The 23,675-nt window shown below is 42.5% G+C and overlaps 1 protein-coding gene across 1 annotated transcript in view; it reads right to left on the bottom strand.

Moving 5' to 3' along the window:
* The window catches only part of ppp2r5a (protein phosphatase 2, regulatory subunit B', alpha isoform), a 76,043-nt gene that overhangs the window by 24,206 nt on the left and 28,162 nt on the right, over positions 1–23,675 (bottom strand). The window contains exon 2 of the mRNA XM_038968152.1: positions 12,758–12,954. Coding sequence (XP_038824080.1) covers positions 12,758–12,954 — 197 coding nt within the window. The remainder of the gene's footprint in view (positions 1–12,757; positions 12,955–23,675) is intronic.

Genomic DNA, 23,675 nt, shown 5'->3' on the forward strand with positions numbered 1-23,675 from the left:
CAAGTTTCTGTTGAAAAACTAGAAACTACAGACAGGCCTAATCGAATGTAGTCTAGGATGCATGGAAACAGTTTTATTGTATTGTTCAGTCCGCTCAAAAATGTCCAACATATAAAGAAGGCCTGACTAAACACACTCACAGAACGGTTTAAATTCTGCATTCAAAGTTAGGTACCACAAATAAAAGAGATTACTTCAGAAAGTATTCACATTTAAAATGGATTTAATTGACATGTTGTGTCACTGGTCTACACACAATACCCCCATAATGTCAAAGTGTAATTATGTTTTAGAAATGTTTACAAACAAATTAAAAATGAAAAGTTGAAAGTCAATAATGGGCAGGTTTTCTTCCTAGGTTTTGGCCTTTCTAGGGAGTTTTTCCTAGCCACCGTGCTTCTACACCTGCATTGCTTGCTGTTTGGGGTTTTAGGCTGGGTTTCTGTACAGCACTTCGAGATATTAGCTGATGTACGAAGGGCTATATAAAATAAACTTGATTGAATAAGTATTCAACCCTTTGTTATGACAAGCCTAAATAAGTTCAGAAGTAAAAAATGCTTAACAAGTCACATAATAAGTTGCATGTACTCAGATTCTTTTTAGTATTTTATGTAGATCATTGACCAAAAAAAGTACAATTAAATCCATTTTAATCCCATTTTGAAACAACAAATTGTGCAAAAAAACAGTTGTGAATAGTTTCTGAAGGCACTGTAGGAAGAGTAAAACCATGGTATGATCTAACGACTGTTCACAGAGGTAACCCAATCCATACAATCCGGAGTAGTGTGTGTGTGTGTGTGTGTGTATCAAACGCATGTATACGTCTCTGTGTGTGTGTGTGTTCATGCGTCTGTGTGTTAGAAAGAATTTGCGAGGCCTGTGGGCTGTTTACATAGAAATGTAGCACTCATCACTCATTTCTAACAGTGCATGGAGCTGTAGCCTAGCTAAAGCACAATTATTTAGAATTATGTTTCGCACAACAACAAAAAGCACAAATATGTGTTGCATTCTGAAAACGCAAGTGTACTGACCATGACATAACATTTCAAGTTTCAGCTTTTAATATTTTAATAGACTCGCTGCAATTATCCGAAACGTCTCATCAACCCTCCAAACCACTTGTACTCTATCTGCCGGTCTGTGGGGAGGGTGTATGTGGCAGGAGTCTCAGTCAGTGGCATTTGGAACGTGTTCCCAGCACACGCTCAGCTCACAGCGCATGCTGTGGTCCTACTCGTGTCCAGTGTTTGAGCTGAAGGGGGATTCAGCTGCCAGAACCAAATTCTGACCCAAGAAATGCTCCTGCATAGGCACTGATCACCCAGAGAGACTAATGACAATTTTAAAAATAGGGGCACCGGAGTCCTGAAATGTTTACTTTGCTTGGGCACGCACCCTTTTTGACAAGGAGAAAACAGAGCGCAAAGGAGGGAGATGAGGAAGTAGGCGCACATTTATGTTGACAATGTTTGCTATGCTGACGTTTTCACACTAGTTTGTTTGCTAAAGTTCGAACCACAGTTTAATTATTTGTTACATTGTGGTTACAATTAAAAATGTAAAATAATGAAATTAAATGAATCCTATTCATAATGAATTAATCAGATGCGTGTCATTTTTCCAACGCTCCTATTGTGTTTGTATTTCATCAACAGTGTCGAGTAGGCTACAAGCATATTACGGCTATAATATCATTCAGACTACAAATGATTGTTGCATGTGATTATAACGACATTGGGTAAAGAAAACAAAGTATTCACATAGCACTGTCTTGAACTGACCCGCATTTTCCTGCATTCTACAACACTGAGTGGAGCCATGTATTTATTGTCTGTTTGTTTAATTAGAAGGTAAACTCAAAAAAAAAAAAAAATAATAATAATAATAATAATAAAAAAAAAATTTACAAATATTTTTGGAGGGTCTATGTTTTGAAAATGCAGACTTTTGAAAGCTAACGTGACCCAGGAGAGCAAATCATATTCATGCTGTGCTGCATAAACACAACTGGCAGTAATTTACAGAGGGGGCGTAGGACAACTTCCTCTTTACTTTATTATGACTAAGCATGTTTCAATACATCTACCGTGGCGAAGGATAGAGAATAATAGAATCAAAACGGATGGGGGCAAAGATAAATCCATTAAGGATTCTGCATCAGCCACATCTCCCCATTACAATTCTGTGCTGGAGACTCGGTTTGGAGGCAGGTCATCACCACCACGATCACTGCAGCAGAGGTTTATTTTTAGCCTTGGAGGAATTGGAGTGACACACACGACGACGGAGAGGCTGGCAAGAGTGCTACCATTCTGCACAGTGTGTGTGTGTATGACAACACCCAATTACCTATTGTCAGTTTGACAAGCCACACAGCTCTAAAGGGGTGACGAAGGAGTAAAACATTCTTCAGCTGACAGTAATGCAACTTTTGAGATGCCGAAGAGCTTGCTGCTACTTACTATACCATTTCCTTAGAGTTTAATTGACTATAAAATTAGCCTTCCGCAGAGGTGGCTGGATAACACTGAACATACTGAGCCCACTGAACCATACATTGAATGAAATATCCTTATTTGGATGGCACTGGCAGCGGCCATTGAACAATGTGCAACGCTAAACACATAAGTGCTGTTATACCATTTCATTATCATGACAGGCAGAGCCCACTGCTGAGACAGGCTCCGAGAGTGCACGGTACACACACTACAAAGATGGCGCCATATGTAATTAGCTGGAGCTAACAGCTTGGGTCGATTTGATCTCCTTGGTGTAAAGAACGCTTTAGAGTCTTCCTTTCACTGGCCGAGGTTTCTAAAGCAACGGGGTGCTGTTGGACACTGTCTTGCATCTCACTGCCTTGGTGGAGGAGGTGGGTGGATGTTAGAGAGAGACAGTGTACGTGTGTGTTGGAAACAGATATTTTTATTCAGGGAAATAGACAGAGACCATCAGGAGAAGAAGAGAAAGAGACACATTGGGAAGAGGGAGGGAGGAGGGGAATGGGGGAGACTAATGATCCAGACTATAGACAGAGTCACACTGGGGTTCAAATAAGCAGCCAGTCACACATCCCTGCCACTCTCACACACAGATAGTGTGTTGAACAATAGCATGGGGGAGTAGATGGAAAATTGTTGGAAGTATGTACAGGAATTACTTTTGAATTGTTTAGCTACTTCGAGAATAACTATGTATGTGCTTCGCCTTTCCTTGACCCAAGTTCATGTCTCTTTTAGAATGAAAGCTGCTCAAACTAATGACACTGTAGTGCTGTGCCTAAGAGAGTCGTCTTGAAGACAGGCCTTGAAGTGGTATTCAGGGTGGTATTGAATTTCCTGTCCGTCACTTCAAGGAACCTACTCTACCTCAATAACACCTCTCTGGGTCCCTGGATGGTCTACAGGTGCAGCCCTGCCTCGCTCCGCCATCTCTGTGTACTTCCATTCAGGGTTTAATCTGGCCAGATCTCATTAGGTGTGGGGCCGCTCTGCCATGGATACGGGATAAGACGCCAGACAACCCACTACAGCCGGTGACAAAGCCTTTTATCTGCAGCTACGACGCTCCAGTCACCTCTCTAAGGTGTTCAAGGAGGACTGGATCTTAACCGACAGCCTCAATTAGGGACACCCAACACCAAACTGAGTAAACTAACAGACAGAAAGAAAGAGAAAAATACACATTGGACAATAACCTTGTATTGAACAATCAAATTCTGCTTCGGTTTGTAAAGTGGAGAGTGGGGGACACAGGTCCGAGGCTAGTAAAACTAGGACAAATTGTTCAACTCTTTTTCTAGACTATATGGTTTTCCCTTAACTGATGTAATCTGTGTATGATGTGATTTCATGTGTTAGATGAGAGTAGCTAACACAGCTTCATATCAATGCTTTGGGTGCATTCTCTTCACCACCCTGTGCTGAACATGTCCAGCTGATCCCAAACAAGCCAGTGAAAGAAATGGGAGTTTTTTTTCCTGGGCTCACTCAGAGGCATATTTCTCTAGCCTGGTATAACGCAGCTGATTGGCTGCTGGTGGTGTCACATGGGCCACATTCCAGGGAGGGCTGCCAGGCGGGACATAAAGCAACAGTGTGATACTCATCCCGCCCTGACGCCAAATACCTCAAGACAACTGCCCGGGCTGATAACAACCACTGCGACACACATACAAATACTAGCACTATTAGCTCTGTTCCCTAGCACTATTAGCTCTGTAGCACTATTAGCTCTGTTCCCTAGCACTATTAGCTCTGTAGCACTATTAGCTCTGTTCCCTAGCACTATTAGCTCGGTAGCACTATTAGCTCTGTAGCACTATTAGCTCTGTTCCCTAGCACTATTAGCTCTGTAGCACTATTAGCTCTGTTCTGTAGCACTCTTAGCTCTGTAGCACTATTAGCTCTGTTCTGTAGTACTATTATCTCTGTAGCACTATTGGCTCTGTTCTGTAGCACTATTAGCTCTGTAGCACTATTGGCTTCTGTTCTGTAGCACTATTAGCTCTGTAGCACTATTAGCTCTGTTATGTAGCAATATTAGCACTATTAGCTCTGTAGCACTATTAGCTCTGTTATGTAGCAATATTAGCTCATTCTTCCTGTGCTGCTGTAGCAGCATTAAGCCATTCTTGCTGTAATGTTATAATGTAGCTGTATAATAATTGATTTATTGTAACATCAGCCCCTTTTCAATTTCCAGAGGAAATACCTGCATATTTTTTTTCATTCATATATGATTGTGTTAGTCTGAAAATAGGGTGTCATACCATGAATGTAGTTTGATTACCCCCTGCATGGACATGACTATTATTATTTCACGGCACACATATCAAACATGTCAAAATGCACAGTGGGAGATTGGGACCACAATGAAAGAAATGAAGGAGAGGGAACAGGAGAGTGTATGGTAGAGAGAGAAAAGAAGAGAGAAAGAGAAGGGGGGTGTGTCTCTATCCAGGGTTGGGGTCGATAACTGTAAGTGAAATGCACTAATGGCACCAGAAGGCTTTAAACTCTGTGTGGGGTCATTGAGGGACTGTGTGTGTGACACAGCAACGCCCCACTCACTCAGTGGTATCACGCTAAATCTGTACTGTGTGTGTGTGTGTGTGTGGTGTGTATATAAGAGAGTGAAATAAAGTAAAGGGTGCTGTACAAAAGAGTAAAAGGGCGCAAGAAAAGGATAGAGAAGGTGTGGATAGAGATGAATCATCCAGTTATAGATGTAGTTTAATGGACCTATTATACCATAAATGCCAGAGTTCACGGAATTCAATGTAAATCAGAGCTCTGAAAGTATCTCTGCGTAAGCCCTCGGTCCTCCCATCCTCATCGCTGACAAAAGGCGGCGGCAAAATCATAGGCCTACACAATATGAAGTCAATCAAACATTCTTCACCTTGAACTGAGACAGCTGTGCAGCTGTAAAGATTGTCTTTCATATTACACTGCTCGTGTGTCAAACAGAGTGGGCAACTACAGAGGCTAAACCCTTCATCTATCAGCACCCAGGGGCAGAGGCTTTTTTCAGCGAGAGCCATGGTTACATTTATGATCTACCTGTTTGTACTCTCCATTGCCTCAATGATCAAAGCGGTCGCTGTGGCTCGGGCATAATGGACTGCACTTCAACACCCACCACTTCATTATCATGGGATGCAGAGAATGGAGAATCCCGAGGACGCCCTTGCCCATCTGTCCACCATGGTTCCTCCTCTCGCTCAGAGCAGCCCTCGGCCTCCAGATAAATAGCACTGATAGATGGGGTGCTGTTGGTGAGAGCAACTTTAATGACGAACCCTATTCAGAGGCCCTGCTCCTCCTAACATGCCCAGTTGTGAGGCTACTCTACAGGCAGAGAGCCATCAACATTTAAGACAGACAAGTCAACAACCTATACAGCAGTATAGTCAAGCAGCGGTCCCTGGATGTGTATGTTATCGATTTGCTACATCGAAATCTATAGGCCCCTCCTAGGAAGGATGCCTACACGATTACCTATGACACACAAGTAACCTGCAGTCCCCTTGGCCGCGGCAGCTAAGGATGTCCTGATGATAACCTATCCCCGTGTGTAATCAGCGGTTCCCTTGGCAGCGCCGCCGAGTGAGTCCGTATCCGTGGCACTGTAAACGCTGTGTGAGTGAGTCACTGTGAGGCTGTTAGAGGCGGGCCAGGCTTCTTTGTGTTCAAGAGTGACTACCTATTACAGAAAAAGACAGAGCTACTCAAACCACACTCCACAGTTTAACAGGATGCTTCCCGTTACATACACATTACCTGTGAAAGAGGTGGGTTAAGCACAACTTACGCAACCAACTGAACGCTACATTTGGCCAACTCTCACTGATTCTGTCATACGCATGTCCCAGCCTGTCATCGAAATAATCAAACTACATGTGAAAGCTCTACCAGGGCGGTTAAAGGACGTGTAGCACTTATTTCTCAATGCATATAATATTAACTTAGAACACCAAGAAAACATTCCCAAATTACAAACTCTTAAATCAATTGTTATAATACAAAGTTGTTCAAAAAGTTGGGTTTGAGGTTTTCGCCAAATCAGCTCTAACTTCGGGACAAAATCCCACGATGAATAACAAAAGTTTAAAAAAAAGTGGGATATGAGAATGAGGCGGGCAAATTGGGTATCTACTGAGGGACACATTTTATCCATGAGAACTTCCATGGCTATCAACAATGGAACTAGGGGTTCAGCAAGAAGTTCCTTCTCAAAGTGGATGCTGTCCCTACCATCAATGTGGCTTCTAAAGCATGTCAAACAGCCAGCAGCACCAGCAGAGACCGAACATTATCAGTGGCTTAAGAGAGCATGGACCTCAATCGGGTAAGTGAAAGAGCTAGCTTGGTACCTCTATGCTAACAGTAGCTAGCTATAACGCATTTAGCATTCCTCTTCCTCTGTTTCTGAATGAATTTGTGGCTACTTCTTTCTAGCTAGCAAAATAAGTGAGCTTGATTTTGTTTGTGTACGATAACATAATATGTCGATAACATAGCTATGTTTATCACTGGTATGGGCTGGTAAATATCCTAAACCTAGCCAGCTAGACGACAAGCTAAAACCGGGGAGAGTGTGTGGGGCTTTCCGGCAGTTTTCGTGACTTTTATATACGGGTAGCATAAATTGTACAATTGTAAACCAATAATTATTCAAGTTAGAACCAATGTACACTGAGTGTCCAAAACATTAGAAACAACTTCCTAATATTGAGTTTGCCCTCAGAACAGCCTCCATTTGTTGATTGACACATACAGGAAACTGTTGAATGTGAAAAACCCAGCAGCGTTGCAGTTCTTGACTCAAACCTGTGCGCCTGGCACCTACTACCATACCCTGTTCAAAGGCACTTAAATATTATGTCTTGCCCATTCACTCTCTGAATAGCACACATACACAATCTATGTCTCAAGGCTTAAAAATCATTATTGAACCTGTCTCCCCTTCAGCTACAGTAATTGAAGTGGATTTAAGTGAAATCAATAAGGGATCATAGCTTTCACCTGTCATGGAAAGAGCGTTCCTAAGAGCGTTTTGTACACTCAGTGTATATTAGTTAATATAAAACACCAACAAAATAAATATCTATTAGGGTCCATTATCTGCTACCTGAACTGAAAAGGTAGTCTAGTTCCTGGTTGTTGTTCTTTTGAGCAGCCATGTTGGATTGGTGATTAACCATCAACGTGAAGATGAAAACAATGGAAGGATGGGAAACATCTAGCCATATCTTGCCTGGCTGGTGAGCGGCGACACAATCCCTCCGATTCATATGCTGATGAGTCAAAATGGCAGTGGAGATGTGCCTCACCACAACAAAAATATAGGTAAATATCCAGTTATCCAACAATTGTTGATTTAACTAACTGGGCTACATTTGTTATCCCACACTACTCTGGAATAGGGAGATAATATTCACACTATAAAACCTCTCACAATGTCATTACCTATTACTAATAATGTTCAAGTATATCACCCATCTAATTCTAGCTTGTGAATAACAAGTGCAGAACATTTTCTAAGTAAGCTGAGAATAAGTAGACATGCTAATGTATAATGTGGCTGCCTGGCGCAATGGTACACGCCAAATGTCAGGTAATGCAGGGCTGATCTTCCTAGATAGCAATCCCATAAAATGACATCTGGATAAACAATTACTCTGTCTGACACATCCTTAAAATGTGATATATGCCTCAGGACTACCTGGCCTGATGACTCCTGGCTGTCCCCAGTCCACCTGGTCGTGCTGCTGCTCCAGTTTCAACTGTTCTGCCTGCGGCTATGGAACCCTGACCTGTTCACCGGACGTGCTACCTTGTCCCGGACCTGGTGTTAAACGACTCTCTCTCTCGCTCTACCACACCTACTGTCTCGACATCTGAAAGCTTGGCTATGAAAAGCCAACTGACATTTACTCTTGAGGTACTGACCTGTTGCACCCTTGACAACCACTGTGATTATTATTTGACCCTACTGGTCATCTTGAAGAACAATCTGGCCTTAACCTCTTTGGGGTAGGGGGCAGTATTTTCACGTCCGGATGAAAAGCGTGCCCAGAGTAAACTGCCTGCTACTCAGGCCCAGATCCTAGGATATGCATAATATTAGTAGATTTGGATAGAAAACACTCTGAAGTCTCTACAACTGTTTGAATGATGTCTGTGAGTATAACAGAACTCATATGGCAGGCAAAAACTTGAGAAAAAATCCAACCAGGAAGTGGGAAATCTGAGGTTCGTAGGTTTTCAACTCTTTGCTTATCCAAGATAGTGGAAATGGGGTCATGTTCCACTTCCTAAGGCTTCCACTAGATGTCAACAGTCTATAGAACCTTGTTTGATGCTTCTACTGTGAAGTGGGGCCGAATGAGAGGGGAATGAGTCAGAGGTCTGGCAGAATGCTTTGAGCTCGTGACGCTCGTTCACGTGAGAGCGAGCTCTGTTCCATTTGCTTTTCTGAAGACAAAGGAATTCTCCGGTTGGAACATTATTGAAGATTTATGTTAAAAACATCCTAAAGATTGATTCTATACATCGTTTGACATGTTTCTACGGACTGTGACGGAACTTTTTGGACTTTGTCAGCACTTTCCGCTGGACTTGCACGCGCGTCGTGAGTTTAGATTGTTTACTGAACGCACGAACAACAAGGAGGAATTTGGACATAAATGATGGACATTATCTAACAAAACAAACATTTATTGTGGAACTGGGATTCCTGGGAGTGCATTCTGATGAAGATCATCAAAGGTAAGTGAATATTTATAATGCTATTTCTGACTTATGTTGACTCCAACATGGCGGATATCTCTTTGGGTTGATTTTGTCGTCTGAGCTCCGTACTCAGATTATTGCATGGTTTGCTTTTTCCGTAAAGTTTTTTTGAAATCTGACAGCGGTTACATTAAGGAGAAGTGGATCTAAAATTCAATGTGTAACACTTGTATTTTCATCAACATTTATGATGACTATTTCTGTAAATTGATGTGGCTCTCATAAAAATCACCAGATGTTTTGGAACTACTGAACATAACACGCCAATGTAAACTGAGATTTTTGGATATAAATATGAACTTTACCGAACAAAACATACATGTATTGTGTAACATGAAGTCCTATGAGTGTCATCTGATGAAGATCAAAGGTTAGTGATTAATTTTATCTATATTTCTGCTTTTTGTGACTCCTCTCTTTGGCTGGAAAAATGGCTGTGTTTTTCTGTGAATAGGCATTCACCTAACATAATCGTTTGGCTTGCTTTCGTCGTAAAGCCTATTTGAAAATCGGACACTGTGGCTGGATTTACAACAAGTGTATCTTTAAAATGGTGTAAAATACATGTATGTTTGAGGAATTTTAATTATGGGATATCTGTTGTTTTGAATTTGGCGCCCTGCAGTTTCACTGGCTGTTGACGAGGTGAGACGCTACTGTCCCACATACCCGAGAGAGGTTAATGGCCATATACTCTTATAATCTCTACCTGGTACAGCCAGAAGAGGACTGGCCACCCATCAGAGCTTGGTTCCTCTCTAGGTTCCTGCCTTTCAAGGGAGTTTTTCTTAGCCACCGTGCTTCTACATCTGCATTGCTTACCGTTTGGGGTTTTAGGCTGGGTTTCTGTATAGCATTTCGTGACATCTTCTGATGTAAAAAGGGCTTTATAAATACATTTGATTGATATATCAATGAATAAATGCAATAAATATACTGCTTAGCCCCTCATAGCAGAGGAAAGCAGTGGATGCCAGAGACAGTAGTTCAAGGTGGCATGGAGAAGAGACAGCTAGTTGCTTCCTGAATCCTGATGATCGAGTGCTGAACTGAAGGAGTGCTGAACTGAAGGAGTGCTTGAAACTGACTGGGGACGTTTGGGTCGTCCTTCTCTGTCTGGTCTGGGACCATGGCTAGCGGTGAGGGTTGAGACAAGGGCAAAAGGATGAGCGAGGTGATTAAGAGGTCTGGGTAATCTTTGGGTCTGACTGGAGCTGAAGGTGTGTGAGGGCTTTGGGAGCACTGCCTCTCTCCCAGGTTGCTCAGAGAATAGTGACTGTGTACAGTGCGCAATAAGGTTATATCCTAAGGCCCTTTCATTCCACATCTCGAAGAATGACAGCTGTTCCTATTCAAGATCTACACTAAACAAAAATGAAAACGCAACATGCAACAATTTCTAAGATTTTACTGAGTTACAGATGATTAGGCTGTTGATTGTGGCCTGTGGAATGTTGTCTCACTCCTGTTCAATGGCTGTGCGAAGTTGCTGGATATTGGCGGGAACTGGAACACACTGTCGTACGCGTCAATCCAGAGCATCCCAAATACGCTCAATGGGTGACATGTCTGGTGAGTATGCAGGCAAGGGAAGAACTGGCACATTTTTATCTTTCAGGAATTGTGTGTAGATCCTCGCGACATGGGGCCATGCATTATCATGCTGAACCATGAGGTGATGGCGGCGGATGAATGGCACGACAATGGGCTTCAGGATCTTGCCACGGTATACCTGTTCCTTCAGATTGCTATTGATAAAATAAAATTGTGTTCGTTGTCCGTAGCTTATGCCTGCCATAACCCACCGCCACCATGGGGCACTCTGTTCACATCATTGACATCAGCAAACTGCTCGCCCACACAGTCTACCATCTGCCTGGTACAGTTGAAACTGGGATTCATCTGTGAAGAGCACACTTCGCCAGTGTGCCAGTGGCCATCGAAGGTGAGCATTTGCCCACTGAAGTCGGTTACAACAGTCAAACTGCAATCAGGTCAAGACCCCGGTGAGGCTGACGAGCAAGCAGATGAGCTTCCATAAGACGTACGGCCAAATTCTCTGAAATGACGTTGAAGGCAGGTTATGGTAGAGAAATGAATATTAAATTCTCTGGCAACTGCTCTGGTGGACAATCCTGCAGTCAGCTGGCCAATTGCACGCTCCCTCAAAACTTGAGACATCTGTGACATTGTGTTGTGTGACAAAACTGCACATTTTAGAGTGGCCTTTTATTGTCCCCAGCACAAGGTGCACCCGTGTAATGATCATTCTGTTTAATCAGCTTCTTGATATGCCACACTTGTCAGGTGGATGGATTATCTTGGTGAAGGAGAAATGCTCACTAACAGCGATGTAAACAAATTCGTGCACAACATTGTAGAGAAATAAGCTTTTTGTGAGTATGGAAAGTTGTTTTGATAACCAAGCCATGAGCGAATCAGTCCTTTTTCTAAATGTATATTTATTTATTATTTTGTATTTGACCCACTTTTTATCCCCAATTTCAGTCTTGTCTCATCGCTGCAACTCCCCAACGGGCTCGGAAGAAGAAAAGGTGGAGTCATTTGTCCTCGGAAACATGACCTGTCTAACCGCACTCCTTAACACCCGCCAGTTTAACCCGGAAGCCAGCCGCGGGGGAGGAAACACTGTACAACTGGCGACTGGGGTCAGCGTGCAGGCACCCGGCCCACCACAAGGAGTCGCTATGGGTGCGTTGAGCCAAGTAAAGACCCCCCCGGCCAAACCCTCCCATAACCAGGTTGACACTGGGCCAATTATGCGCCGTCCTATGGGACTCCCTGCCACGGCCGGTTGTGGCACAGCCCGGGAATGAACCCGGGTCTGTAGTAACACCTCACAGCAATGCAGTGCCTTAGACCTCTGCGCCACTCGAGAGGCCCCAGTACTTTTTCTTCTTCGTTCAAACCCTGATTACAATTGAAGTTCATGTTTTAAATGACCACTTTCTCTCCTTTTTTAGTAGCATTCTATCCAGGATAAAGATTCAAATCAAAATGTATTGGTTGCATACACATATTTAGCAGAGGTTATTGCGGGTGTAGCGAAATGCTTGTGTTCCTAGCTCCAACAGTGTAGTAATATCTAACAATACACAACAAGACACAAATCTAAAAAGTAAAAGAATGGAAATAAGAAATGTAGAAATATTAGGACAAGCAATGTCGGAGTCCGGAGTATAAAATCCCCCAATGTTGCTTGATGAAACTTCTATGTCAGGGACAGGGTGCTTAATTGTTTCACCGTGACAAAACAAAATAGTTTTCTGGTATACCATTTTCACACTATTGTACTAACACAAACTGTTGTCCACTGTCCATTTCAGCAACTATGGAGGATGCGTAAATAGGCTAACACCGTACAGCTAGTCTCAGCTTGGTTTTACTCAGTAGCGTGAAAAGGCTGTTAGTGTAAGGAGCCCACTCACCATATTTGAGATCTCCGGATAGGCTGTCTCTACCAGGACGCCCCTGTTGGTGGAGACGTAGTCCACCAGCTCGTTGAGCGTGGCCCGCTTGATTTCCTTGCTCTTCAGGTCGGTGACAGAGTCCATGAAGTCAAACAGCATGCAGCACTGCTGGAGCTTCTGGGTGAACAGCTCCTGCTGCTCCGTGGAGGTTGCATCTGGAACCAGAGATGACATGGAAACAACATTTAGTCTACATTGTCATTTAGCCTTAAGACTCCTAAATGGGGCGAATGTACAACCATCGCATGGTATCGATGTCAACAAAAGCTTGCCTGGTTTGTAGCCTAAACAACATTACCCACAAACTGCAGTCAACTGTTGCCAAGGCAGCCCGACAATGTAACTTAGGAAAAGACCCGTCATGACATGAGAAAAGTACAAAACTTTATGAAAATTCATGGGCAGATTGGATGTCAATACTGACTGAAACAGAGCCAAACTATACAATATACAGAGGCCTCAATTCAAATCCTCAGTGCAAGGCCAAACAGACATTTTCTGAATGACGACAAGTTTACAGGTACTTGGCTTATGTGTATAGTGACAGAACACAGAACAGAACACTGATACAATAGGTGCAGTTGAGAGTAATCCTAATGGAACATTTTAGTAGGTTTTAGTAAACACTCCATACTGTACCTCAAATCATAATAGGCCAAATGCTTACACAGCCTGTGAAAACAGAGATGTGAGGACTATAATTGACATTAAACACAGGCAAGGACCCAGAGATCCGATTTTAAAAATCACAATTTCAAATCAAAATCTTATTTGTCACATGCGCCGAATACAACAGGTGTAGACATTACAGTGAAATGCTTACTTACAAGCCCTTAACCTTGGTAGTTCGAGGTAGTCAGTGTTGTTCCAATCAACGGGCATTTGACATAAAACTCAATAGAGCCAGCCCAGTCACTCTAGCCTTTGTCATAAAGCCATTTATGGATTAGACAGTGAGTGTGTGCAGGGTTATTAGAGCTGTCAAACCTGATCCCGGCCAGGCTACAAACAGCACTTATGGCAGCCGCCCAGAGACGCCATGACAGAACAGTACAGCACAGCGTTGGGCTAGCCTAGCCTAGCAGTAGGGTTATGGATCTTAACTGATACGGTATCAGGATGAAAAAGCCTTGAAAAAAAAATTATGGGCATAGTACCAGAGACACTTTTGAGGAGATGGGAAACTCCATTGGAATTGTATTAATGCCCATTGTGTACATTGCCCATACGTCGTCAATGAGCCATGCGGAGCATTCCCGGCGATTCTGGGACAAAGACAGCTCTCCTCCAAGGCGTGAATGGGAGCCAATTGTGCACTAGCTCAAAAACCCAACATTAGCATGCATTTAGTGAACAAGAAGTACAAAATTATAAATATTTTCTGAGGTGAGATAATTAACTTGTTCTCTGTAATATTGTATTGCTTTGGAATAGTGACACTTAACTTTGTGGGGATTGCTTGATGATTAGTTTAGCAACTGTGTAACGCAGCATGACAACGTGAACGCGACCTAAAGCTCCAACTCTCTCCTGGACACATACAGTATTTAGACTCAGGGAAGAATGTGTGGTTGTTCTATGCTGTAATACAGTAATGAGATGTCCAGTGTTTGTGGTTCAATGCTGTAATACAGTAATGAATAGTGACTAGAGCCCAAGTTAATCTTGTTTTTTGTCCGATACAGATTTCTTTGGGGACAAAACTTGCAGATACCGATATATCTGTGATATACTGTTTTACAGCGGGGAAATTAAAGTGTAATTTTTCCAGTGAATTTTCAGAATTTGCCATCCAAAAGAGAAATTGTTCAATAAGTTTGCTTCAAATGCTGATTTAATACATTGTGACAATAATGACATCATGAGAATGTCCGCAAGTGTTCAGATAAGCATGAGATATGTTTTTTCATCCTATTTATTACACATTGGTTGAATTATCGTCCCATACCGATATAGCGGTAAAAGGCCAATATCGGCCTATAATATCAGTGAATCGATATATCGGTCGGGCTCTAATAGAGAGTGCCATGTTGACAACATCCTAACTCACTTAGAGGCCTCAGTCAGTGACGGGCTGGCTGAACCACATAATGTGCAGTATGTTTGGACAGAGAGCACTCAAACTTTGCTGTGGGTGATGGGATCGAGAACAGAGCGAGAGGAAGAGAGGCATTGCTGAACAGGATATGCCTGTCATAATGGAAACTGCCTTTCGTCTGGAAGGTCTTTCCTTTTCCCACCCATTAAGCAACATTTTTTCCCCCCCCCTTTCTTTCAGATGGCCACTAAGCTACTGTATCATTACATTTTCCTTACATGTGGAAATGTTATTGTATCAAAACTGAAATGCACAAAGTAAAATCACTTCACTGTGGCAACTGACCCCGGGATATTTTATGACCTATAATTCCCTATCACACGTGAGTTCAAAGAACACTCAAACTCAAATCAAAGTTTATTGGTTGCGTACCGTTTTGCAGATGTTATCGCAGGTGCAGTGAAATGCTATCTCTAGTAGATATTGCCCTCCTGAATTATTGGCACCCGAGGAAAATATGAACAAAAAAGATGCCAAGATAACAGGTCTGAGTCATCTCCTATAATGTTTGATGAGGTGGGAGAAGACCAGGGATTTGAGACAATTCCTCCATACATCAACACTCCAGATCCTTCAGTCCTTGGTCCTCACTTTTGGACTCTCCTATTCAGCTCACCCCATAGGTTTTCAAATGGTGTTTCGGTCAGGGGACTGGGACGGCCATTGCAAAACTTGATTCTATGGTCAGCGAACCATGTGTAGATTTGGAGGTATGCTTTGGATCGTTGTCCTGCTGGAAGATCCAACGACGACCCAGTTTTAGCCTCCTGGCAAATGCAGACAGGTTTTGACCTAAAATCTCCTGGTACTTGGAGTCCATGATGCCATGTATCCTAACAAGGTTCCCAGGGCCTTTGGAAGTATAACAGGCCCACAACATCACAGATCCACCACTATACTTCATTCACAGTGGGAATTAGGATCTTTTCTGCATTACCATGGTTCTTTTTACACCAAACCCAACTCTAGTGTTTGTTGCAAAAAAACTATATTTTAGTCTCATCAGACCATAGAACCTGGTTCCAATCAAAGTTCCAATGACATTTAGCAAACTCCAGGCGCTTATGTTTGTGGTTTGGTGACATCAGAGGCTTTCTTCTGGCAACCCTTTCAAATAACTTGGTCATGGCACCTAATTGTAGTTTTGGAGACCCTAAGATGTAACCTACTTCTGCAATTCTCCAACTGTGATCCTTGGAGATTTTTTTGCCACTTGAACCATCCTTCTCACTGTCCGTGGGGGCAAAATACACTTGCGTCCTCTTCCAGGCAGGTTCATTAGAGCTCCAGGTTTACATATCTTAATTACTGCCCTAATAGTAGAGATGGGTATTTTCAGGCTTGTAGCTACCTTTTTAATAGCCATTGCCTGATTTGTGAAGGTCAGCAACCTTTTGTCTCATTTCATTTCTGTGTTCTCTATCCTTTCCCATGTTGAAGGATGACAAAGAGAGTTTAGCCTGTGTGTCACCTCATATTTATACCCCAGTGAAACAGGAAGTCATGGAGTTCCCAAAGACTCAGATGAACTTTAAAATTAACAAATCATAAAATCTGAATATACATCAATTTGATTTTGTTCAAAATAATTTGTAGAGGTGCCAATAACTGGCATGCATGTTTTTGAATAAAATAGTTTCTTGTAAAATGTGTTTAACTCAATTAAAGGTTAGATTCATATGATATGTTGAGTAAGATCAAGCTGACAAACAACGATTAAAGTTTTTCACAGCCTTTTTTGTTCATATTTACCTAGGGTGCCAATAATTCAGGAGGACGCTGTAGAAACAAGAGGGTTGGCATTTGACTTTTACCAGCACAGGTTAGGCAACAAAGTCAATAAAGCAATCTCAGGCACTATCAAAGCCAAAAATAATACTTACATCTAGGCCTATAGCTGCTCTCTATGACAAAAACATGTGAGTGTTTTAGCTCAAACAAGCAGTGTTTACCGTTAACTGTTCTGTTGTCATTTTAAAGGCATTTTTAAAAATCCCAGATGTTTCACGAGGCCTGAAAACTAAAAAAGGCACATAACTAGGGTCCTGAGTTTTGTGCAGTCAAGTGACATGCCTGGATTTGGACTTGTATGCAGCATAGTTGGTAAATTTCCGCAACAACTAAGAGCGTTGAAGTGTGAGGCTCAACTTCTCCGCTGTTTTGGTGCTTTGGCTACCACACTGCGCAGATACCGTGTGACTGCGTGAGAGCAAAGTTCTTGCATCTCAATATCTGCTCGTGGCAACGTCATTTCACTGAGTCTACCTTTTAAAGCTTTTTCGTCAAACGGTCTCCTTTTCTTTTTATGTTAGATGGTCCAGCACCATCCTCAGACAATTGCTTTAATTTTTGATGTAATTCTTATTTCTGGATAAGGCTTAAAACACAGGATAAAATCTTGCTATGTCACATGATTGCACAAAACACAGGGCCGTAGCCATAACATGTACCTGTGTGAAAGGCCTTGCCAACTCCACTATGCCAACGGCTCGTTAAACATTAACTATGCTGGCTGCGGTGATGCACAAGATCTACAGAGCAATTTCCTTTAATTTCTGATGCTCACACGGGAGACATGACATCCTTAATCCTCCTGTTCACAGGGGAAAGTCTTGTTTTCTTGACTTTGACACTTCCCGATTGCAGAGCTTTTGCTAAAATCACAGAAAAAACATAAAGGGTGGGCTATTTACATAATTAAGACAGCCTATGTCTCAACATTCTCCAGATGAACACTATTTTTCTTCCAAATTGAACAAGCATTAGGGCAGGGATCAGTGGTTCCCAAACGTTTTATAGTCCCGTACCCCTTCAAACACTCAACCTCCAGCTGTGTACCCCCTCTAGCACCAGGGTCAGCGCACTCTCAAATGTTGTTTTTTGCCATCATTGTAAACCTGCCACAGACACACACTATACAATACATTTATTAAACATAAGAATGGAGTGTGATTTTGTCACTTCCCACAAGACGGGTTGTGACAGAGCGCTCTTATAGGACAAGGGCTCAAATAATAATTTGATAATAATTCAATAATTTTGCTCTTTATTTAGCCATCTTGCATATACACCTTCATTTGATCATCGAAAATTGTGAATAACTCGCCACAGGTTAATGAGAAGGGTGTGCTTGAAAGGATGCTCATAACTCTGTAATGTTCGGTTGTATTGGAGAGTCTCAGTCTTAAATCATTTTCCATACACAATCTGTGCCTGTATTTAGTGTTCATGCTAGTGAGGGCAGAGAATCCACTCTCACATAGGTACATGGTTGCAAAGGGCATCAATATCTTAACAGCGCGATTTGCCAAGGCAAGAAACTCTGCGTGCAGCCCTATCCAGAAATCTGTCAGTGGCTTCTGATTAAATGAAATTCACACAGAACCGCTTGTTGCAATTTCGATGAGGCTCTCTTGTTCAGATATCGGTAAGTGGACTGGAGGCAGGGCATGAAAGGGATAACGAATCCAGTTATTTGTCATCCGTTTCAGGGAAAGTTGCGCACCCAACTCACTCAGGTGCTTCGCTATATCACATTTGACATGGTCCGTAAGCTTGAGTTCATTTGCACACAAAAAAAAATCATACAATGGAAAGACCTGTGTGCTGTCCTTGTTAATGTAGACAGAGAAGAGCTCCAACTTCTTAATCATAGCCCCAATTTTGTCCCGGACATTGAATATAGTTGCGGAGAGTTCCTGTAATCCTAGATTCAGATCAGTCAGGCGAGAAAAAACATCACCCAGATAGGCCAGTTGTGTGAGAAACTTGTCGTCATGCAAGCGGTCAGACAAGTGAAAATTATGGTCAGTAAAGAAAACATTAAGCTCATCTCTCATTTCAAAAAAACACATCAATACTTTGCCCCTTGATAATCAGCGCACTTCTGTATGTTGTATAAGTGTTACATGGTCACTGCCCATATCATTGCATAGCACAGAAAATACACGAGAGTTCAGGGGCCTTGCTTTAACAAAGTTAACCATTTTCACTGTAGTGTCCAAAACGTCTTTCAAACTGTCAGGCATTCCCTTGGCAGCAAGAGCCTCTCGGTGGATGCTGCAGTGTACCCAAGTGGCGTCGGGAGCAACTGCTTGCACGCACGTTACCACTCCACTATGTCTCCCTGTCATGGCTTTTGCGCCATCAGTACAGATACCAACACATCTTGACCACCAAAGTCCATTTGATGTCACAAAGCTGTCCCATACCTTAAAAATATCCTCTCCTGTTGTCCTGGTTTCCAGAAGAGGATGTCTTCCTTAAATTGACCCCCCATAAACGTAAACGGACACATGCCAGGCCCGCCACATCGGTTGACTCATCCAGCTGTAATGCATAGTGTTCACTGGCTTGTATGCGAAGCAGTAATTGTTTCAAAACGTTTCCTGCCATGTCACTGATGTGTCGTGAAACGCATTGTCTGTACAGTTTTTTTTGGCCTTTTCCCCCAGCATTGTCCCAGCCATATCGGCGGCAGCAGGAAGAATGAAGTCCTCCACAATAGTATGGGCCTGCCTGTCCTAGCCATTCGGTAGCTCACCATATAAGATGCTTCTAGCCACTTTTTATTAATAGTATCTGTTGCTTTTATACATGTCTTACTACTCGAAAGTCGTCTTAATTCTCGCTCAAAAAACTCCTGTGGCTTACTTTCCAAAATGGCATGTTTGGTTTCTAAATGTCTGCGCAAGAGTGAAGGTTTCATCGAGTTGTGAGATAGTACTTTTGCACATATAACACACTGTGGCTGAGGAAAGGCACTACTCCCAACATAAGTGAACCCCAAATCAATGTAGTTCTCATCATATTTGCGCCTCTGATGGTCAAATGTCCCTGTCTGTTGTTCGATGCTTTCCCGGGTAAGGGGGCAGTAGCTCTTCGGCTGCATCAGATTCACAACTGTCAGTGTCTATGCTAGCTGGGCTAACAACAAATGTAGAATTACTGATGCTAGCATTGGATGTGCTCGTGGAAGCAGAACAACTTGCGTTGTGCAGGTGTTGTACTGCTGGTAGTAGCAGTACTATCAGTAGAGCTGGTATGTGTCTCCATGGATGCAGGCCTTAATTAAAAAAATAACTATTTATCCATTTTCGAGCAAACTGAATGAGCAGCAGCTATGTTTGGCTACATACGGACCGTTAGTGGAATTCCTGCGAGAGAATAATGGTTAATATGATTGGATGTTAATTATTTGACTAGGCTACCTGTATTTGAAATCATGTTGTTATTTCGCTGAACACTAGACGACAGTTATTTTTGGCAGTGAAAACGAGGCTACTAAGGAGAGAAAGAGAAATAAAAAACTAACCCAAATGTATAGCCCTGTTGGATTAAAAAAAAAATTTTTTTTTTAAGTGAATCCATTTTTTGGGGGCGTACCCCCAATGGCATTGTGTACCCCAGTTTGGGAATAACTGATCTACTAGATTCAGCCACAGGCAGATTTTTTGTTGAATGGATGGTCGGGGAGCCGGAACTAAATTACAAATAATTTGCGGACCGCAAATTGACCGTAAGAAGCCCAAACAGAAAGAAAGAACGAACGAGTGTTAACACTTACGTTAATCTTTCTGGTTATAACCTTTTTCGGAGACAGATCTTCCAAAGGTAGTGGAGTGGCAATCTTTACCAATGAACACCTTCAGTGCTCGGTTGTCTCCACCAAGTCTGTGGATTTGCTGGTTTTAAGCATTAAACTTTCAAATAGCTCTTTGACTATTGCTGGGTGTTATCGTCCACCATCAGCACAAGCCTGTACCCTACCTGCCCAAAACTCTCTCCTGGCCCCTTACACTAAATCTGAATTTGTCCTGCTAGGTGACCTAAACTGGTACATGCTAAACCACCTGACCAAGTCCTAAAACAATAAATCCCTCCAGATTATTATCAATCCCACAAGGTAGGACTCCAAACATGCAGAAAAGGCTACTCGCCTAATCCTCACGAATAATCCTGCTAGGTATCAGTCTGGTGTTTTCTGTAATGACCTTAGTGATCACCGTTTCACAGCCTGTGTTCGTATGGACTGCTCAGTTAAACGTCCTGTCCTGATTTGTCATAGACGCTTGCTGGAAAACTTTAATGAGCAAGCCTTCCTTCATGACCTGGCCTCTGTAAATTGGTATAGAATCAGCTTGATACCCTCTTGGACCTTATTTAAAATATTTTCAGTGGTATTGTTAACAAACACACCACCATAAAGAACATTTGAATTAATAAACAGGTTCAGCCTCTGGTTCAACTGTGATCTGACAGAGTTACTCCACCTCAAGAAGTAAGCATTTCACTGTAAGATCTACAGCGGTTGCATTCGGTGCATGTGAAAAATAAAAATGTATTTGATTTGATCAAGAACACCATTTGGCGAAAGGCTCAGCACACAAATACTCAGGCTTGACTGGCTGTCGTTTAGGCAAATGAGAAAAAAGTGTGCACTCAGGCTATCCGGAAGGCCAAAGTTAGTTACATTAATTTAAGGAGCAGTTCTCTCTCTGTGGGTCTAACACCAAGAAGTTCTGGAGAATAAACCCTCCTCCTCACAGCTACGCATGTCCCTTAATGTTGATGATGCGGTTGTTACTGACAAGGAGCACATGGCTGAGCTCTTTAAAAATCACCACTCCATTAAGTCAGGATTCCTATTTGACTCAGCCATGCCTCGTTGCCCATCCAACATTTCCCAACATCTCCCAGCCCTTCTAATGCGACTAGCCCCGATGCTCCTCCCTCTTTTCCCCTGCCCCGCTACACAGTTTCCCCCTGTAGGCGGTCACAGTCTGAGGTGCTTAAGGAGCTCCTTAAATTTGACCCTGAAAAAACATCTGGGTCAGATGGTTTAGATCTTTTCTTCTTTAAGGTTGCAACCCCTATCATCGCAGAGCCTCTCTCCTCTCTGGGGAGGTTTCCATTGCTTGGAAGGCAGCCACGGTGCATCCTTTATTTAAAGGGGGAGATCAAGCTGATTCTAACTGTTATAGGCCTATTTCTAATTTGCCCTGTTTATCAAAAGTGTTGGAAAAACTTGTCAATAATCAACTGACTGGCTTTCTTTACGTCTGTCTATAGTATTCTCTCTGGTACACAATCTGGTTTTCGAATAGGTTATGGATGTGTCACTGCAACCTTAAAAAGGTCCTAAATTATGTCACCATTGTCCTTGATTTTAAGCAATGTTGTGCTGCTATTTTTATTGACTTGGCTAAAGCTTTTGATACAGTAGACCATTCCATTCTTGTGGGTAGTGTATTGGTGTCTGAGGGGTCTTTGGCCTGGTTTGCTAACTACCTCTCTCAAAGAGAGCAGTGTATAAAGTCAGAACATCTGCTGTCTCAGTCACTGCCTGTCACCAAGGGAGGACCCCAAGGCTCGATCGTAGGCCCCACGCTCGTCTCAATTTACGTCAACAACATAAGTCAGGCAGTAGGAAGCTTTCATCCATTTATATGGACAAGCATTTCGCTACACCCGCAATAACATCTGCTAAACACGTGTATGTGACCAATAACATTTTATTTGAGATGATAGTCTTATACTCAGCTGGCCCCTCCCCAGATTTTGTGTTAAACAAGGCAAGGCTTTCTTAGTGTTCAACAAGCTTTCTCTGCCCTTAACCTTGTTCTGAACACCTCAAAAATAAAAAGGTAGTGTGGTTCGATAAGAAGAATTCCCATCTTACCACCGGTGTGATCACTACCGCTAAGGGTTTAGAGCTTGAGGTAGTCACCTCATACAATTACTTGGGAGTATGGCTAGACGGTACACTGTCCTTCTCTCAGCACATATCCAAGCTGCAGACTAAAGCTAAATCTAGCCTTTGTTTCCTCTATCATAGTCGCTCCTCTTTCACCCCAGGTGCCAAAAGAACCCTAATTCAGATGACCATCCTACCCATGCTAGATTACGGAGATGTTATTTATAGATTGCCAGGTAAGTGTGCTCCCGAGCGGCTAGATGTTCTTTATCATTCGGCCATCAGATTTGCCACCAATGCTCCTTATAGCACTCTATACTCTGTAAACTGGTCATCTCTGTATACCCGATGCAAGACCCAGTGATTGATGCTTATTTATAAAACCTTCTAAGGCCTTACACCCCCCTATCTGAGATACCTACTGCAGCCCTCATTCTCCACATACAACACCCGTTCTGTCAGTCACAATTCTGCTAAAGGTCCCCAAAGCACACACATCCCTGGGTCGCTCCTTTTTTCAGTTCGCTGCAGTTAGCGACTGGAACAAGCTGCAAAAAAAACTCAAACCGGACAGTTTTATCTCCATCTCTACATTCAAAGACTCAATCATGGACACTCTTACTGACAGTTGTGGCTGCTTCGCATGATGTGTTGTTGTCTCCACCTTTTTGCCCTTTGTGGTGTTGTCTGCGCCCAACAATGTTTGTACCATGTTTGTGCTGCGACCATGTTGTGCTGCTGCCATGTGTTGCTACCATGTTGTTGTTTTAGGTCTCTATGTAGTGTTGTGGTGTCTCGTCTTGATGTGTTTTTTTGTCCTACATTTATTTATTTTTTATCCCCCGTCCCCACAGGAGGCCTTTTGCCTCTTCGTAGGTCGTCATTGGAAATAAGAATTTGTTCTTAAAGGACTTGCCTAGTTAAAGGTTAAATAAATAAAATACATATGTTTGACTAAAACAATTTCAAACCATGCTTACATTTGAATATGATTACGCCTCTCTTTTTTGCATGGGAACACGCAGGAACAGATTTCTTAAATGAAAATCATTTGGAGCTGATTTCTTGGTGTTTTTACAGTC

The sequence above is a fragment of the Salvelinus namaycush genome, chromosome 29 (genome assembly GCF_016432855.1).
Source record: "Salvelinus namaycush isolate Seneca chromosome 29, SaNama_1.0, whole genome shotgun sequence".
In the NCBI taxonomy this organism is placed as follows: Eukaryota; Metazoa; Chordata; class Actinopteri; order Salmoniformes; family Salmonidae; genus Salvelinus; species Salvelinus namaycush.